This window comes from Astatotilapia calliptera, chromosome 10 (genome assembly GCF_900246225.1).
Source record: "Astatotilapia calliptera chromosome 10, fAstCal1.2, whole genome shotgun sequence".
Taxonomy (NCBI): Eukaryota; Metazoa; Chordata; class Actinopteri; order Cichliformes; family Cichlidae; genus Astatotilapia; species Astatotilapia calliptera.
In genome coordinates this window covers 2,271,990-2,288,033 of record NC_039311.1, presented here as the reverse complement: position 1 = coordinate 2,288,033, position 16,044 = coordinate 2,271,990, and the positions used below count along the sequence as shown (strand labels likewise).

At 45.0% G+C, this 16,044-nt stretch overlaps 1 protein-coding gene across 1 annotated transcript; it reads left to right on the top strand.

Moving 5' to 3' along the window:
- The first annotated feature begins 227 nt into the window (after positions 1 to 227).
- LOC113030784 (PR domain containing 15) lies at positions 228 to 15,682 on the top strand. Its single transcript, XM_026182498.1, is given in 25 exon segments — positions 228 to 526; positions 529 to 542; positions 1,105 to 1,144; positions 1,227 to 1,320; positions 2,132 to 2,285; positions 2,376 to 2,528; positions 2,627 to 2,735; positions 2,824 to 2,907; positions 3,165 to 3,374; positions 5,125 to 5,334; positions 5,432 to 5,526; positions 5,608 to 5,695; positions 5,773 to 5,940; positions 7,566 to 7,660; positions 7,745 to 7,876; positions 8,426 to 8,566; positions 8,667 to 8,830; positions 9,187 to 9,266; positions 9,603 to 9,722; positions 9,831 to 9,962; positions 10,353 to 10,436; positions 12,060 to 12,235; positions 12,332 to 12,412; positions 13,230 to 13,451; positions 14,646 to 15,682. Coding segments are annotated over 25 exon segments (3,465 nt in total). The 5' UTR covers positions 228 to 444; the 3' UTR covers positions 15,183 to 15,682.
- The last annotated feature ends 362 nt before the right edge of the window (positions 15,683 to 16,044 follow it).

Genomic DNA, 16,044 nt, shown 5'->3' with positions numbered 1-16,044 from the left:
AGTTTATTATATTAGAATTTAGTAACTGTGAAGTTATAACAAATATAATAAGTGGGCTTACTTAATCTCAAAAAAAGAGTCCATATTAATCAAAGAAACTCCAAATATGTAACTAGTACAGTTTAGTAACTCGCACTGCTCCACGTGTTTCATCACTTTGCTTATAGAAAGACATTTTGGTATAAAGACAACATTGTAAAAAGCTTCTTGACACTGAAATATAATTTTCATTAAATGTGTTGTTAGGACTGAAACAGAAAGCGAAACGTTGTCGGAAGTTTGATAAAGTAGTTATAAGCAGCAGCTTACGCTAACATGCTGCCTTTTAGTATTTTGTGCACATTTTTGTTAACTTCTGCAGTTTCTATAAGACTAAAAACTGTTACACGTATGAGGTAGTAGGTCCTAGGTTAGCGCCATTGTGTTGCGCCTACATTTCCCATAATGCAGTCGGGGCTGCTCGTTTCCGGTCCTGCGCCGTTTCTGGAGCGGATTGGAACCCGGAGTCAGGATTTGGTAAATGAAGGGGTTTTGCAGAAAAGGTAACGTGTTTCCCAACCAATACACGCCGCCTTTCTACCAAATGGAGACGCAGTTTGGTAGTAAAGGTGCAGCTGATCCGTCCGGTTCGGTCCGAGTTTACCCGAAACGCCTCCACCACACACTGGCGGCCGTTGAATAGCATTGACTCCGGTTTGGGGGTTTGCGTCTCCGGTCCATCCGCCATGCCGACTGTTCTTTGTTACATTTTAGCAAAGAGCAGCCGCTCAGATCGGAGTTAAAACCCGGCTAGAGTTTGGGAACGACTCAAATCCTGGATCCCGTCTATTCCCCGGGCTGCATATGTTCAAATACACGCGTCAACTGTTTCGCGTAGAACAAAAACCAGCTAACGTTTCCATAAGGCACTAGTGTACAGCCGGTAGGGCTGATGCATTCACGTACACCTGAAGGGTCCCACATTAAACGATGAGCAGGCTCAGAAGTTCAGTTACATCCTGAAACACTCGTTAAAGTACTTCCTTCGTGTAAATGTGCAGTAAAACTGAGTGCGACCAGGCTGCTGCTCTCTGGTAAACATGCAAACACTTTCCCTCTCTGTAGGTTGGCATAATGGCTGAACAGACGCCAGATGAGTTCATCTGTGAGTATGACTCCAGCCCTTACTGTCCCGTGTGTGTGTGTGAGAAAGCACTATGAAGACAGATGTGATGTGTATCTGACAGGGTGCGAGGACTGTGGCCAGTACCATGACTCTGAGTGTCCTGAACTTGGGCCGGTGGTGACTGTCCAGGACTCCTTCGTCCTCAGCCGAGCTCGGTGAGTGACAGCTGGAGGTGTCAGGTGGGGGTTTGGGCCATTCTTTGAACTCAAGTTTCTTTCTAAAGATTCAATCAGAGCAAAACCAAAGAAGGAGAAACATCGATCCCTGCTAGCGCTGACGTCCAGTCATCCTGACCTGTGAAATTACAAACCCCATTCATGTGTCACCTTATTGCTGTTCTAGACCTTGCAAAGAGATTGTCCAAGTATCCCACTGTGGGTGGTTGCGTTTCTGCCACTTGCAGCTTCATCCTAAATGTGGAACTTTTTAACTTTAAACATAATAGATTTCTCACTCGATGCTTTCTTCTCACAAGCATACAGCTGCCTTCCTCGAGCCTCAGCCTGCAGTTTCTTTTTTTGTTTGTGTTTTCTCTCTTTCTCATTCTCTGATATTTTGCATCATTGGGGCTTCTGTCTATAATATTGCACAAAATTGCTCAAAAGGGGAGGACACACCATTTTTCAGCATTTTAGCAAAGTAAGCATACTGAATCAAGTGATGCTGAAACTAAGGGATCACAAGAAGGCAGGAGGCTGGCCTTGTTATTGTAAAGACCCTACAATAACCAGATCATCCTCTGTGATCAAGCACTTAGCAACAGCGGCAGTAAGAGTCCCTGTTTTAACAGGAAGAAACTTCTGGGAGGAGTCTGCAGTAACAGGTTGGGGGTCGTGATTGGTGATGATGCAGAGTTGAGATTAAAGAGTGAGGGTTGTCGCTTTCAGCTTTTATCATGCTTTTAGCTTACATACTGAACAGACAGTAATCAGGAGTTTATGCCATGTTGCTCTTTCCTTGGATCAGGTCGTCTCTTCCGGACAGCCTGGAGATCAGAGAGATGGGAAATGGAGAGGAGGGGGTGTTTGTCCTGCACCGGCTGGTCAAGAGGACTCGGTTTGGGCCCTTTGAAGCAAAGAGGGTTCCCCACCTGGAGAAGGAAGGAGCGTTCCCCCTGAAGGTGCACTTAAACCCTCTGCTTTAAACTGTACGTGTGCATGTGGTTTTTAACTTTAACTTCCTTCTTGATCCTCTCTCTGTTGTTGGGCAGATCTTCAAGAAGGACGGTGTAGTGGTGTGTTTTGACTCCAGCAGTGAGGAGGACTGCAACTGGATGATGCTGGTGCGACCTGCCAGCGACCACAAGCACCAGAATCTGACGGCTTACCAGCAGGATGACGAAGTGTACTTCAACACCTCCCAGGTATCTTCCTCCACCTGAAACCTGCGCGGCTCCTTCACCTCTGTAAGCAGACTGATTTGTTGATCCACGTGCATACCTGCCGCTGTTGTGTTTCCCAGGATGTGCTGCCAGGAACAGAGCTGAGAGTCTGGTATGGAGCGTTCTATGCCAAGAAGATGGAGAAGCCCATGCTGAAACCCCCACTTCAGCCACCGCTGCCTCCACCAGGTAGCTTTGGTTACAGCACAGATGCTGTGTTGGGGTACCATGGAAACTGTGAGAGTTACATCTTCTCGCTTTTCTCTTTTTCAATCAGATGTGACAGCTCCATCCGCTAAATCTGAGATCTCAGAGAAAAGTGGAGCCCACATGCCTCCAGCGGCTGAAGACAGCAGCACAGGTAGGATCATTAAAAACACCCACCACCTCCAGTTCACACGTCTTTGAAATGTTTTCCCATATTTTAGCTAAGTTTGTGATTATAATCCTTTTTTTTTCTTTTAACTGCATCAATTTTTCAGCAGCTTTTTGTTTTGGCAGCAAGTCCAGCATGAGTGAACGCCACATGTTCACCCGTTCAAAAGATTCTAAGCTGAACAAAACGCTGCGTCATGATCGCACACGCTGACTCATCTACCCCTTTTCTGTGGATCACAGGCGACATGCTGAGCCACCTCAACGAGGTAAAGACGGTAACGGTGCTTCCAGCAGAGCAACTCCTGCCCCAGGGGGAATGCCTGGTTGGTCCTGATGAGGAGGAGGGCATCTCCCCTGCAGCGCAGCCCAGCCCCAAGAGAGGGCACAGCCGAGGGAGGAGGGCTAAAGGACGCAGGCCCAGTGCTGCAGCTGCAGCAAGCAAAAACAGAGGTGAGAAGAAAGTGAGAGTCAGGCTTGGGCAAAAAAAACTTTGTGAAACATATTCTGGCTTGCAGCGGTTAAATGAAGATGATCGCATGATATTTAGAATGCATGCTGCACCAGTTAAAACACAAAGCAAAAGTAGATCGAGTGCTCCCTCGGTCAGCGCCTGTTTCCTGCACAACACAGCTCAAAGTTTCTGGATATAGTCACTACGTTAAGACGGATCAAATTCAAATGTGTAGCACAGCAGGAGGTGAAGAGCTTGTTCTTTGAAGCGGATCATCGTCCGCTGTTTGGAAATACAGCAGATAACAAGTAAGGTTGACCAAGAACAAAGCAACAAGTGTCGTAGAGTCGCGTCTGCACCACAGAACACAGAAAAGACACAAAGACAGTTAATGCATGAAGATCCTGCAGTGCTGAGGTGAATCGCCCAGTGTCAACTCAGACGAGGCTCCTTGTATCCATCCAGCTCACAAAGTCACCAACCAATCACATTCCATCTGAACAAAGATGTGTGCCCACTAAACACGTCGAGCCAGGAATGTTTCGGGTCTCTGGTTTACTTAATGGAAAAAACATATGTTGTCCCCTCATGCAATTATTTTTCCAAAGTGGCAAAACCTGCGCTGTATGCAAATCACCACCAGGGGAAAAGAGAGGGATCTCACGTGTGTCAAGTACTTTTCTACTTTTTCGAGAAGCCAGACAGAAACTCCTCAGTAAGAGTCACATGACAGCCCACCTATAGTTTTCCAAAAAGCACCCCAAGGACGCTCAGACCATGAGAAACTAAGTTCTCTGGTCTGATGAAACAAAGATTACACTCTTTGGCTTGAATGCCAAGTGACAACCAAGCACGGCTCATCACATGGATGATCTCATCCCTACAGTGAAGCATGGTGGCAGCAGCATCACGCTGGGGGGATGTTGTTCAGAAGCGAACTGGGAGACTAGTCAGGGTGGAGGTAAAGGTCAATGCAGCGATGCACAGAGCCATGATGTTGATGTTAACCTGCTAGAGCGCTCTGGACCTCAGACTAGGGTGAAGGTTCATCTTCTAACACAGGGGTGGGGATATCTAAAACCTGCAGGTCAACACACCGGAATCAAATCATTAGTTCATTACCAGGCGTCTGGTGAACTTCATGACATGTTGAGGAGGTCATTTAGCCATTTAAATCAGCTGTGTTGGATCAAAGACACATCTAAAACCTGCAGGACACCGGCCCTCGACGCCTGCAGTTCCTCCACCTCTGTTCTAACAGGACAATGACCCTAAACACACAGCCAAGATAACAGAGGAGTGGCTTTAGAAATTTCCCTCAATGGCCCAGTCACACCCCAGAGTTGAACCTGGCTGAACGTCTCTGGAAAGATCTGAAAATGGCTGTGCACCAACACTCCCAATCCAAACTGCTGGAGCTTGAGAGATTCTGCAAAGAAGAGTGGGAAACCCCAAAAATAGGTGTGCTAGCTTGTAGCATCATACTCAAAAAGACTTGAGGCTGTAATTGCTGCCAAAGGTGCTTCCAAGCTACCAAGGTATCGAGCAAAGGCTGTGAATATTTATGTACATGTTATATTTCAAACAAACTTCATCACTTTGTCATTACAGAGCATCGCATGTAGAGTTCTGAGGTGAAAAATGACTATGATTAATTTTGCAATAAGGGCGTAAAACGATCAAGTGTGGAACACGAGCTCATCTACGGTCGCTCCGTCGACTTTGACGTTGGGTTCCTGATGTGTGCAGATGTGAAGCCCCCACTGGTGAGCTCGGAGCCTGTAGCGTCAGAGGGGGGAACGAGAGCGGCAGAGAACAGCAGCCCACTGAGCACTCCAGACAGCGGGCCTGTCCTGAAGAGGCACAGAGCGAGAGAGCACAAGAAGGTCTACGCTTGCCCCCGCTGCAACAAGGTCTTCCAGAACAGCAGCAACCTCAACAGACACATTCGATCTCATGGTACAGTTGTGGCTGTGATGGCGTCATCTCCAGATAGAGTTCAATTCAGGAGGAGTGAGTATGTTTACTAAAAGGTCCCTTCATGTGTGGTCGGCAGGTGATAAGCTGTTCAAGTGCGATGAATGTGACAAGTTGTTCAGCCGTAAGGAGAGCCTGAAGCAGCACATCTCATACAAGCACAGCAAGAACGTGGTAAGTGCGTTTCGAACGGCCGGATCGAGGGTTTCAGCCGCTCCAGCGGTTAATGACGTCGTGTGTTTATCCCCCCAACAGCCTGACCAAGAGTACAAGTACAAATGCAACACCTGTGAGAAATCTTTTCGCCTGGAAAATGCCTTAAAGTTCCACAACTGCCGGACAGGTAGGTTTGCCTCTTTTCTTTTCCCTCTCGTTTCTGATCACATTTCTAACCATCCTCTTTTCATTCCTTCTCTCCAGACGACAAGACGTTCCAGTGTGATATCTGCTCGCGGTTCTTCTCCACCAACAGCAACCTCTCCAAGCACAAGAAGAAGCATGGCGAGAAGCTCTACTCCTGTGAAATCTGCAACAAGATGTTCTACCGCAAAGACGTGATGCAGGAGCACCACAGGAGGCACGGTTTGGGTGAGTGCATGAGAACACAGAGCAGCGTTTGATTATTAATGCTATTTTTTCACAGTACTAGAATGATGAGAGCAAAATGCTTCTCGTGCTTTTTATGGTTGATGAAAAGCATTACGGGAATAAATAAATCAGAGTATGGATAGTTAAACTCCCTCCCAGGCAGTCGTGCCGCTGGTCTTATCAGTCACTGTGATTATGCAAGACAAAGAGAATTTCCAGGAAACGTCTCGCAGTCAAGTCTGCAACTGGAGACTCTGTAGGCCTGAACCTTTTAAGGTTTTTAGAACAGAGAGATTTTCTGCAAAACACTCCAAAGTTCATGTGTCCATATTGCTCAATCATAGCTTCTTAAATAATCAGGCCCCATCTTATCTTATAGACTTCATAGTACCATATCGCCCCAGTAGAGCACTTTACTCTCACACCGTTGATTATTTAAAAGTAGAATGGGAGGCAGAGCCTTCAGCTTTCAGGCCCCTCTTCTGTGGAACCAGCTCCCAGTTTGGACACCAGACACCCTCTCTGCTCTAAAGATTAGGCTTAAAACTTTCCCGTTTGATAAAGCTTATAGTCATGTGACCCTGAGCTATTCCTTAGCTATGGCACAATAAGCCTAGGCTTCCTTCACCTCATTTCACTGTGTGTGTGCTTACACAACACTCGGCATTAATCATTAGTCGTTTTTAATCTCCGGCTCTTCCACAGTGTCTCTTTTGTCCCGTCTCCCTCCCCTGAGCCGTGTTCTGCTGGAGTTTTTCCTGCTTGCTCATAGGGGGTCGTTTGATTGTTGGGGTTTTCTCTGTATTATTGTTGGGTCCTCGCAAATAGGAAGAGTCTCGAGGCAACTGTGACTTGGTGCTGTGTAAGCAAAACTATTGGTCAGATCTCTGCAGGTTGTTTTCAGAGACCTCTGTGTGTTCGACTCCAGCTGGTTTGATCGGTTGCTGAGAAACATCCCCCATAGCCCGATGCAGCCACCGCCATGCTTTACTGTAGGGGTTAGGTAGGCAATGAGCGGAGGAGCTCTACAAATGTTTGAGTTCAGAGAATACTTTTAACCATAGCATGAGAGCTATTTAATCACTGTGTAGCAAATATTAAGTGATTTGTTGTTTTGTGAGTTTAGCCAGGCAGCAACAAATGATATAAAAGTTATTTGAAGCCGTTCATATGATTGCATTACTCTGGCATTGTTAGTGGTAATCATATTGAATCTCACTGTGTAAACGATTTCATAAAACTGAGAAGGATTCGACTTTCACGTCTCCCACACAAACACACAGATAACCAAGTCAGAGCTGAGCAGCCTGGTGCATTTTTGCACCGTTTAGATCAGGCCTGCCCAATCCCGGTCCTCGAGAGCTACTATCCTGCAGCTTTTAGATGCATCCCTACTCCAACACAGCTGAATCAAATGGTTTGATCTCTTCAGCATGCCATCATGTTTGGCAAAGGCCTGATAACAAGCCATTCATTTGATTCAGGTGTGTGGGAACAAGGATGCATCTAAAAGCTGCAGGACGGTAGCTCTCGAGGACCGGGATTGGGCAGGCCTGGTTTAGATGGATTTCTTCTGTTGGCCCTGACGCTCTTCGCTAAACTAAACCTAAAATCCATACGCACAGGACCAAAGCACATGAAGAGAGAGGAGCTGGAGGCCAATGGAGAAGAAGGGACCAAGTACAGGAAGGAGCCGTCACCCTGTCCCATTTGCAGCAAGGTAAGCCGTCTGCACGCGTCGGCTCATGGCATCACTTCATCGTTCACCTGCTTCACTGCAGTGTGTTTCTGTGTGTGCGCACAGGTGTTCTCCTGCAGGAGTAACATGAACAAGCATCTGTTGACTCACGGCGATAAAAAGTACACCTGTGAGATCTGCGGTCGCAAGTTCTTCCGTGTAGACGTCCTCCGAGACCACATTCACGTGCACTTCAAGGTGAAACCTGCAACATTATCAGACCTTTTGAAGGGTTCGTTCACAGAGAAGCTGCTGTTTCATCACAAGATCAAAGAGTTTGTGTATATTACAAAAATGCAGGATTTATGGATGAAATGAATTTCTAGGATGAAAGCTGCACCACTGCTTATTCCACAGGACCAATGACGCATGTAGAGTCTGTTCCACTTGTTTAACAGCGCCGCTGCACAAATTCAGAACGCTTTTTTGGCTTTGGGCCTTTGAGTACTTGGTTTCCACTTTAATCACACACACAAGGATTTACAAGGATGCCACTTTGACTCAGATCAGGTATCAAAATGTGGTCCATCTCTGATTCAGTATTATAGACACCTGACAGAATATTCTATACATTTACATGTCCTCAGTCAGAATCTCACCATTTCTCTAAATTATAGAGAAGGGGACATATTTTTAAAAAAAATCAGAAGCACTGCTACTCAGATAAGAAAAGATGAACTCAGAAATGCTCAGGTGCTCTCCAGATACCTGGCGTTCATCAGGTTGAATGACATCCTTTTATTTCAGGACATAGCCTTAATGGACGAGCAGGAAAGGGAAGGCTTCATCAAGAAGATCGGCATCTCAGCGGACGACAGTGACGAAACAGACGAGGATGAAGATGAAGATGACCCAGAGCACCATAAATATAACTGCAAAAAATGCCAAGTAAGCAATCGTCTGTCACGGAGAAACTCTGCAGTCACATGGAGCTCCACGTATCCCTGTGTCCCACACAAATAACACACGTCCTGCTTCTTGTCTCCAGCTGTCATTTGCAAAAGGAAAAGAGTACCTGAAGCACATCATGGAGCAGCACAAGGAGAAAGCCTACGGCTGCGGGATCTGTAACCGACGCTTTGCACTCAAAGCCACTTACAACGCTCACCTGGTCATCCACCGAGAGCAGCTGCCCGACCCTTCGGTGCAGAAGTAAGACAGTAGGAAGCAAGCAAGTACAAATGCTAGTCACAGTCTTGTGAGCCAGCAGAGAAATGTATAATTGTATAAAGAAGTACTTTTGAAATCTGGCGAGGAGAAGAATACATCTGATTCCTTTAAATATGTTCACGGGAGGAAAGATAGTAACATTTGCGTGCAGCAGCCATTGAGTGCTAGTTACTAATCATCCATGCATGTGAGAGCTGAAATTGCTGACTTGCACCTAAAAGGAAATGATGTCATTTTTAGTGCAAACTGTGTATTTTTCAAAATAAAGGTACTAAATAACTATGAAGTCAGAAAAATGTACAGAAATCATTTTCAAATAGTTTCGCTCTTTCCTAAAGGTACATCCATCCATGTGAGATTTGTGGGCGAATATTCAATAGCATTGGAAATCTGGAAAGGCACAAGATCATCCACACAGGTGAAGTGTTTATTCTGTGGTCAGTGCTTAACAAATTTATTCGCCTACCACCCAGTGTAAGGTTTTTAAATGAACACTACTGGTAATCAGCAAAATGTTTCATCCAAACGCTAATCCCACAAGATTTTAATTGAAGTCACATTTTTAATGCTAAAATGTGTGTTTTTATAAAATAATGGCATAAAAATGTTCCTCTGTTCAGCAAAGCAGCTGAAAGTTGTAATCAAGGGCAGCACGTCAGTAAATGTACTTCCTACGCTGGCTCATACTCTCACAGGGTGAGTCTGTGCAAAGGTAACGTCACAATTAAAAAAAGATGTTTGTTCACTCATCCAGGGGTGAAGAGCCACGGCTGTGACAAATGCGGCAAATCGTTTGCAAGAAAGGACATGCTGAAGGAGCATCTCAGGGTGCACGACGACAACCGAGAGTACCTGTGCGCCGAGTGCGGGAAAGGTCATCGCACGCCTCATTGCTCTTTTCCCACCGTGTAAACTGAACGAGTAGACTTGAACTGGTGGTGGTTGAATTATTCTGAGACTGTGTCAACGTTTGCCTGCCCAGGTATGAAGACCAAACATGCTCTGCGGCACCACATGAAGCTCCACAAGGGCATCAAAGAGTACGAGTGTAAGGAGTGTAAGCGCAAGTTCGCCCAAAAGGTCAACATGCTGAAACACTACAAGAGACACACAGGTGAGTGAGAAGGCGTGCGTGTGCACGTAGAGCTCATTTTAATGCATTACCTTAGTCTAACACACACAGACACACACATACATATAGCATAAGCATGATGGGTTGGTTACTCTGTTTTTCCATGTACACGTTCAAACACACACCTGCACTAATGCTCAGTCACACACCCACAGCCGCTGTAATTCTTTTTGTCTGTGCAGCCCCCCCACACTGTCTTTACCCTAATTGTCTTGATTGTTCTCACTTGTCTCTATTGCAGTAAGAAAAAGTGTTTGTGTGTCACAGACATGAAGGATGTATACTGCAAAAAAAGCACTAAAAACCAAGCACACCTAACAGAGAATCACGTCATTGTCCCTCAGTGCTTGTTTTGTGTCACCGTGCTTGCAGGTATAAAGGACTTCATGTGCGAGTTGTGTGGAAAGACTTTCAGTGAGAGGACCACACTAGAGACTCACAAGCTCATCCACACAGGTATTTCATGTCACTGTGGCGTCATAAAACCAGACTGCTGTGCATTACTCGGTTATTACAAGCTGAACATGAAACTCTTTCATCTGAATCTACTTTCCTGCTACATTTAAATCAGAACATTGTAAACAGGACTGGACCAAAGCAAGTGAGAGGCTGATAAAGTCACACAGAAAGCAACTTATTACTTACAATCTTCAAATGTAATGCCATATGTAGTAATGTAATATCTTCTTTTAGTCATAATTTAAAGTGATTTTACCAAAAATAATTTTAGCTGTTAATGTTAACTGTTGTGGTATGAAAATGTAAGTTAGCTCTTATTAGTTGTTGATGAATAGAGGAAAGAGGAACTTTTGTTTGATCCCAAAAATAAGAAGGTTGACTTAAGTTAGCATAAAGGCTAAAATCAGTTTGGTCCAAAGGTAAACTTGCCAAAAAGCCCGTGACATGCAGCTGCTGCCAGGACCTTGTGATTTAAGAAGCATGTTGTATCCTTTCATGTAAACGCCTGCTATTTTTGGACTGGAACAAATACTAGCATAATGTTAGCTACATGGTGCTAACTAAACAGTAGTTTCAAGTTTTGTACGGAGAAACAGTGTAGCCACATTTACCCATAATGAAGTTCTTTGGCTCGTGCTCCTCAGCCTTACATGAACATGTAGAAAGTGTGCAGTTATATTAAGAAGAAAATAACAGAAAATAGCAGTAATAATAATAATACTGATGATGATGATAAAAGAGAAAAAGAGAGAAAAAAATTCTCTAAATATTTAATAGTTAAGACAAGTTGGTATTTGCATGTTGTGCAAAACTTGTGCAACGAGCATTTAAGTGGCATTTGTTGAAGTGACAGTGTGTAGAGTCCTGTAGTTGTAGTGAGTGTGTAATGGTGTGTGCAGAACGGCAGCAGCTCGAAAGCCTGATGGCTTGTGGGTAGAAACTGTCTCTGCGTCTGCTAGCGCGGGTCTGGATGCTCCTGAACCGCCTGCCGGACGGCAGGACTGAGAAAAGTCTGTGGCTGGGATCGGAGAGGAGCCGCTGCATCTTCCTCACGCAGCGCTGTCTGTAGAGATCCTGCATGGCTGCCAGTTCAGTCCTGGTGATGCGCTGTGCTGTCCTCACCAGCCTCTGCAGAGCTTTGTGGTCCAGAGCATTACAGCTGCCGTACCAGGTGGTGATGCAGCCAGTCAGAGTAGTAGCTACACCTATGAAGCAAAGTTACAAACAATTTTTAGGAAAATGTGTTTTCTTTCTTAAACAAAAGTTTAATAAGACGGGGAAGGACTTGGAGATTTAGCAACTGAGATTGATACATTATTGAGCAAAATTATAATGGAGTAAATAATTTGTTACACGACTCGTTACATTACTTTTGCTCCATAAATTGACCTGAAACACGTTCACATAATTTCCAGTTCTGCTGTTCTACACACCAACATATGTCCCTATCAAAGTCAGAACACACATGTGATCTTTCATATGTATGAACACAAATCCAACAACACAAAGCAAAGATGCTTTGGAGTGCATTACACACAACATTGAATATGATAGGGTTTAATTTGGGGCTTCATACTAGCTGATGCTGTCGAGCTGACCTCTCCTTCTCTGCTGCTGCAGTGGGTAAGACGTGGACATGTCCCACATGCGATAAGAAATATCTGACCGAGTACATGCTGCAGAAGCACGTCCACCTGACCCACGAAAAGGTAGAGGCCCAGTCGTGTCACCTCTGCGGGACAAAGGTGTCCACTCGCGCTTCTATGAACCGACACCTGCGACGCAAACATCCCGAGGTGAGTGGGGTCAGACCGGAGAGGAAACGACCCATATTACAGCACTCGAAAGGCAGACTCGGCCTGAAATGCTGTCCTTCTCCTATATGCCTACAGGTGGTGTCTGTGAGAATCGACGAGTTTGATGATCTTCAGGAAAATTTGTCAATGAATGAGTCATCGATCAGCATTGTGCAGGTTAGAATAAAATTCCGGATTTCTGACACCACAGACCAAAATCCAATTCATTGTATTTTGGTCTCGACCAGGCCTCCACCCATCGTCTTCAGATGGTCCAAAATGCAGCTGCTCGCCTGCTAGCTGGTACCAAACGGAGAGAGCGTATAACCCCAGTTTTAGCTTCTTTACACTTCCTGTCTCCTACAGGATCCAATTTAAACTTTTAAGTCGCTTAACGCCCGAGCGCCTTCTTACCTGTCTGAGCTCCTCTCTGTTTATGCTCCAGGAAAAACCACGAGGTCTAGCTCAGAATAGATGCTGTCCATCCCACGGACTTGTCTCCAATCTCGTGGTCATAGATCCGTCTCTGTGACAGATCCCAGACTTTGGAAAAGTCTCCCCCTAAATATTAGATCTGTACAAACACTTGAGCAATTTAAATCACTACTAAAGACACATTTTAATGCCCTGGCTTTTAACACACTCTGACCCAGGCATTCTGCTCTTATTTTAAATAGTTTTAGTTATTGTTTTAATTCTTTTATTGTCCTATTATTGTTTTATATTGTTATTATTGTATTACATTGTTGCTTTTTAATGCCATTTTTATATTGTTAAGCACTTTGTGCAGCATCGGCTGTTTGAAATGTGCTATATAAATAAATTTGACCTTGACCTTTGACCTTATTGGCAAACGAGGTGGTTTTAGGGAGGCGTAGCTATGGAAACACTGACAAACAACAAGAAACCATATTGTCTAAGTATGTCTGTGGTGTCAGCTGCCTTAAAATCTGCATTTTTCTGTACACTAAAGATGTTTCACTTCCTTCTGCAGCCCTCTCTGACCATGGAAAAAGACGGGATGTCTCAGGAGCGGCCCAGTCGACCTTCCCGACACCCCAAGAAGAAGCAGAGAAGCTCAGCTGAGCCGGAGCTCTCCGAGTCCGATGAATACGTTGACTTTGCTGAGCCAAGGCACGAAGCCATGTCAGAATTCAACGCCGTCATTGTCGGTGATGAGACTGAGACGAGCTCTGCTGTACAGAGCATCCAGCAGGTACGTGTGCACATTTCCCCCAGAAGATTCTGCTTTGTTGCTACAATAACGTGTCCAATTTCTTTCCCCCCGAACACCACGATAAGTGGATAAAGGCAGGCGGCCTGATTAAAAAGGAAAACACAGACTGAAGTTTTTCTCCCTGAAGAGCCCTTAAGTCACCCACAGCGGCTGGCTCGACATTGCCGATGAAAGGCTGAATAAATCTGGATTTGCACTTGTTTTGTTGATTATTTGATATGAAGTCATCATTTAATAACTGTGGCATTTGTCTAAAAATGTGGCAGTTGTCTAATAAAGGTTTTTTTTGAATGGGCTATAATGTTACATAACCTAATAAATTGCCGACTTTGGTAATTGTTGACCTAGTAGTTATGACTTCATTGGGAATCGTAGGATAAAATGTGGATCTGTTGAGTAAAGCAGGTGTAAAATACACACAGTCAAACCACAAAATGATTACATTTATAATATACAATTGTTTTCCTGCTGTTAAGACAGTGTTATGAAATCACACAGATGCAGTGCAACGCTTGAAGCCACAATTGACAGCTAAGGCTTTGTGATTACAGATGTGCTCAAACACATTAGACCTTTAACAATTTTAATAATATAACTATACAAACTGGCATGATGCTTAAATAGTTTGATTTAAAAATATGCAATAAGACGTAGTTTCTAATTTTATTTATTTATTTTCCATTTTTCAGATGTGTTTACTACATTATTTCTGTCTGGGCCACTTGAGTCAATATCAGACTGTTATTCCAGCTGCAGTAATTTATATTTGGCCTCTGTTCTGGAACTTTCCTAACACGTGCAGTATGGAAAGCCAAGAGACCGGGAGAGCGGCAGCAGCAGCAACAACACATTTCTTCCTGTTAAAAGGGAGTTTTTCCTTCCCGCTGTCACCAAGTGCTTGATCACTGGGTGGTGTCTAATTGTTGGGGTTTTCTCTGCATTATTGTAAAGTCTGTACAATATAAATCACCTTGAAGTGACCGTTGTTGTCATTTGGTGCTATGTGAATGCAATAAAATTCAGTTCATTCAGCTCGCTGGCTGAGCTTGACTCACAGCCTCAGCCAGCTGCTGTTCCTCACAAACTTAGATTATAACAACAGTGTTGTGCTTTAGCGGCAGATGAGCTGCTTTCATCATCGAGTTGCAATTGATTCCATTGTTGCCGTTTCAGGTGGTGGTTCTGACCGACCCCAGTGCTCCATCAGCCTCCTCCCCCAACAGTTCAGTGGGACTGACCAACATCACAGTCACGCCCATCACCAGCCACGCCCCTGCCCAGTTTACCAGCCTGCAGCCTGTCGCCGTGGGCCACCTGACAGCCAGCGACCGGCCCCTCACACTGGACAACTCCATCCTCACGGTCACCTTTGACACAGTCAGTGGCTCCGCTATGCTGCACAACCGGTCTGCAGAACTCATCCCAGAGACTGTAGGTCCTGCTGGAAGCGGGACACCCCAGTCCGTCGCCCATTTCATCAACCTCGCCACTCTGGTCAACCCCATGGGCCACCAGCTAGAGGCCCCGACTCTGGCGTGGAGGCCTGTACCTGCAGCTGAGGGCAGCCAGGTCACTCCAGTGGTGGAGGGTGCACAGGGGGAGAGTCAGGAGGCCCAGAGCCAGGGCTCAGATCCAGGCCGGCCCAGCCAGAGCCAGCCAGCCACCCCTCAGCAGCAAAGCAGTTCTGCGCAACAGATGTTCAGCTACTGAGCAGACACTAGGGGTGCAGGTCACCTCACACAGATACTGTTACATAGTAGAGTAGATTTTTAACAAACTGTACAAAGTGATCACTGTCACCCAGATGCCTCTCCAGCCCAATGGAAGCAAATGGTATTGTCATATTTTTTAATAGTAAAACGGAAAACAAATTGTCAGTTAGTGAATCTGTTTTTGAGAAAATGAGGAAAAAATGTGCATTTAGCCACAATCACTGACGTCTGAAACCAAAGCAACTGTTGAATATTCTAACGCCTTATCAGCCTTGGGGGGGAAAATGCATGTTTTCGAGATAAACCTGCTGCTTGAACAATGAGATGTGGAAATGCACCAACATGAAAAGCAGATGAACTTTGTGACAAAGTGAAAATACGTTGACCACATTATAATAACACATGGTATTTGGTGTATTCCCTAAAGCAGCTGAGTGCTGAACATGATTTTCGAATGCTGTAAACTAATTATTGTCAACCTGTCTGAAATAAATATTGGCAGCCATTTTTAAAAATGATATTTTTAAAGAAAATTCATCAGGTCGTCCTTTTTGTATGTTGTCAGTTGTCAGTTGTGACTGCAGCTGCAGAGAGCGCCTGATGGCTGGGCCTTTGCCCATGTGGCCTGGCCAAGTGCAGCCTGAAAAAGCCATATGGGCTCACCCTCCTGTAGGCCCATTTATTGTGGGCAGTCTAAGGCACACCTGTGCAACAGTCATGCTGTCTAATCAGCACCTTAATATGCCACACTAGTGAGGTGGGATGCAAAGGAGAAGTGCTCACTGACAGAGATTTAGACAGATTTGAGAGTAATGGTTGTTTTGTGCATGTAGAAAATGTTTCAGCTCATGAAAAATGGG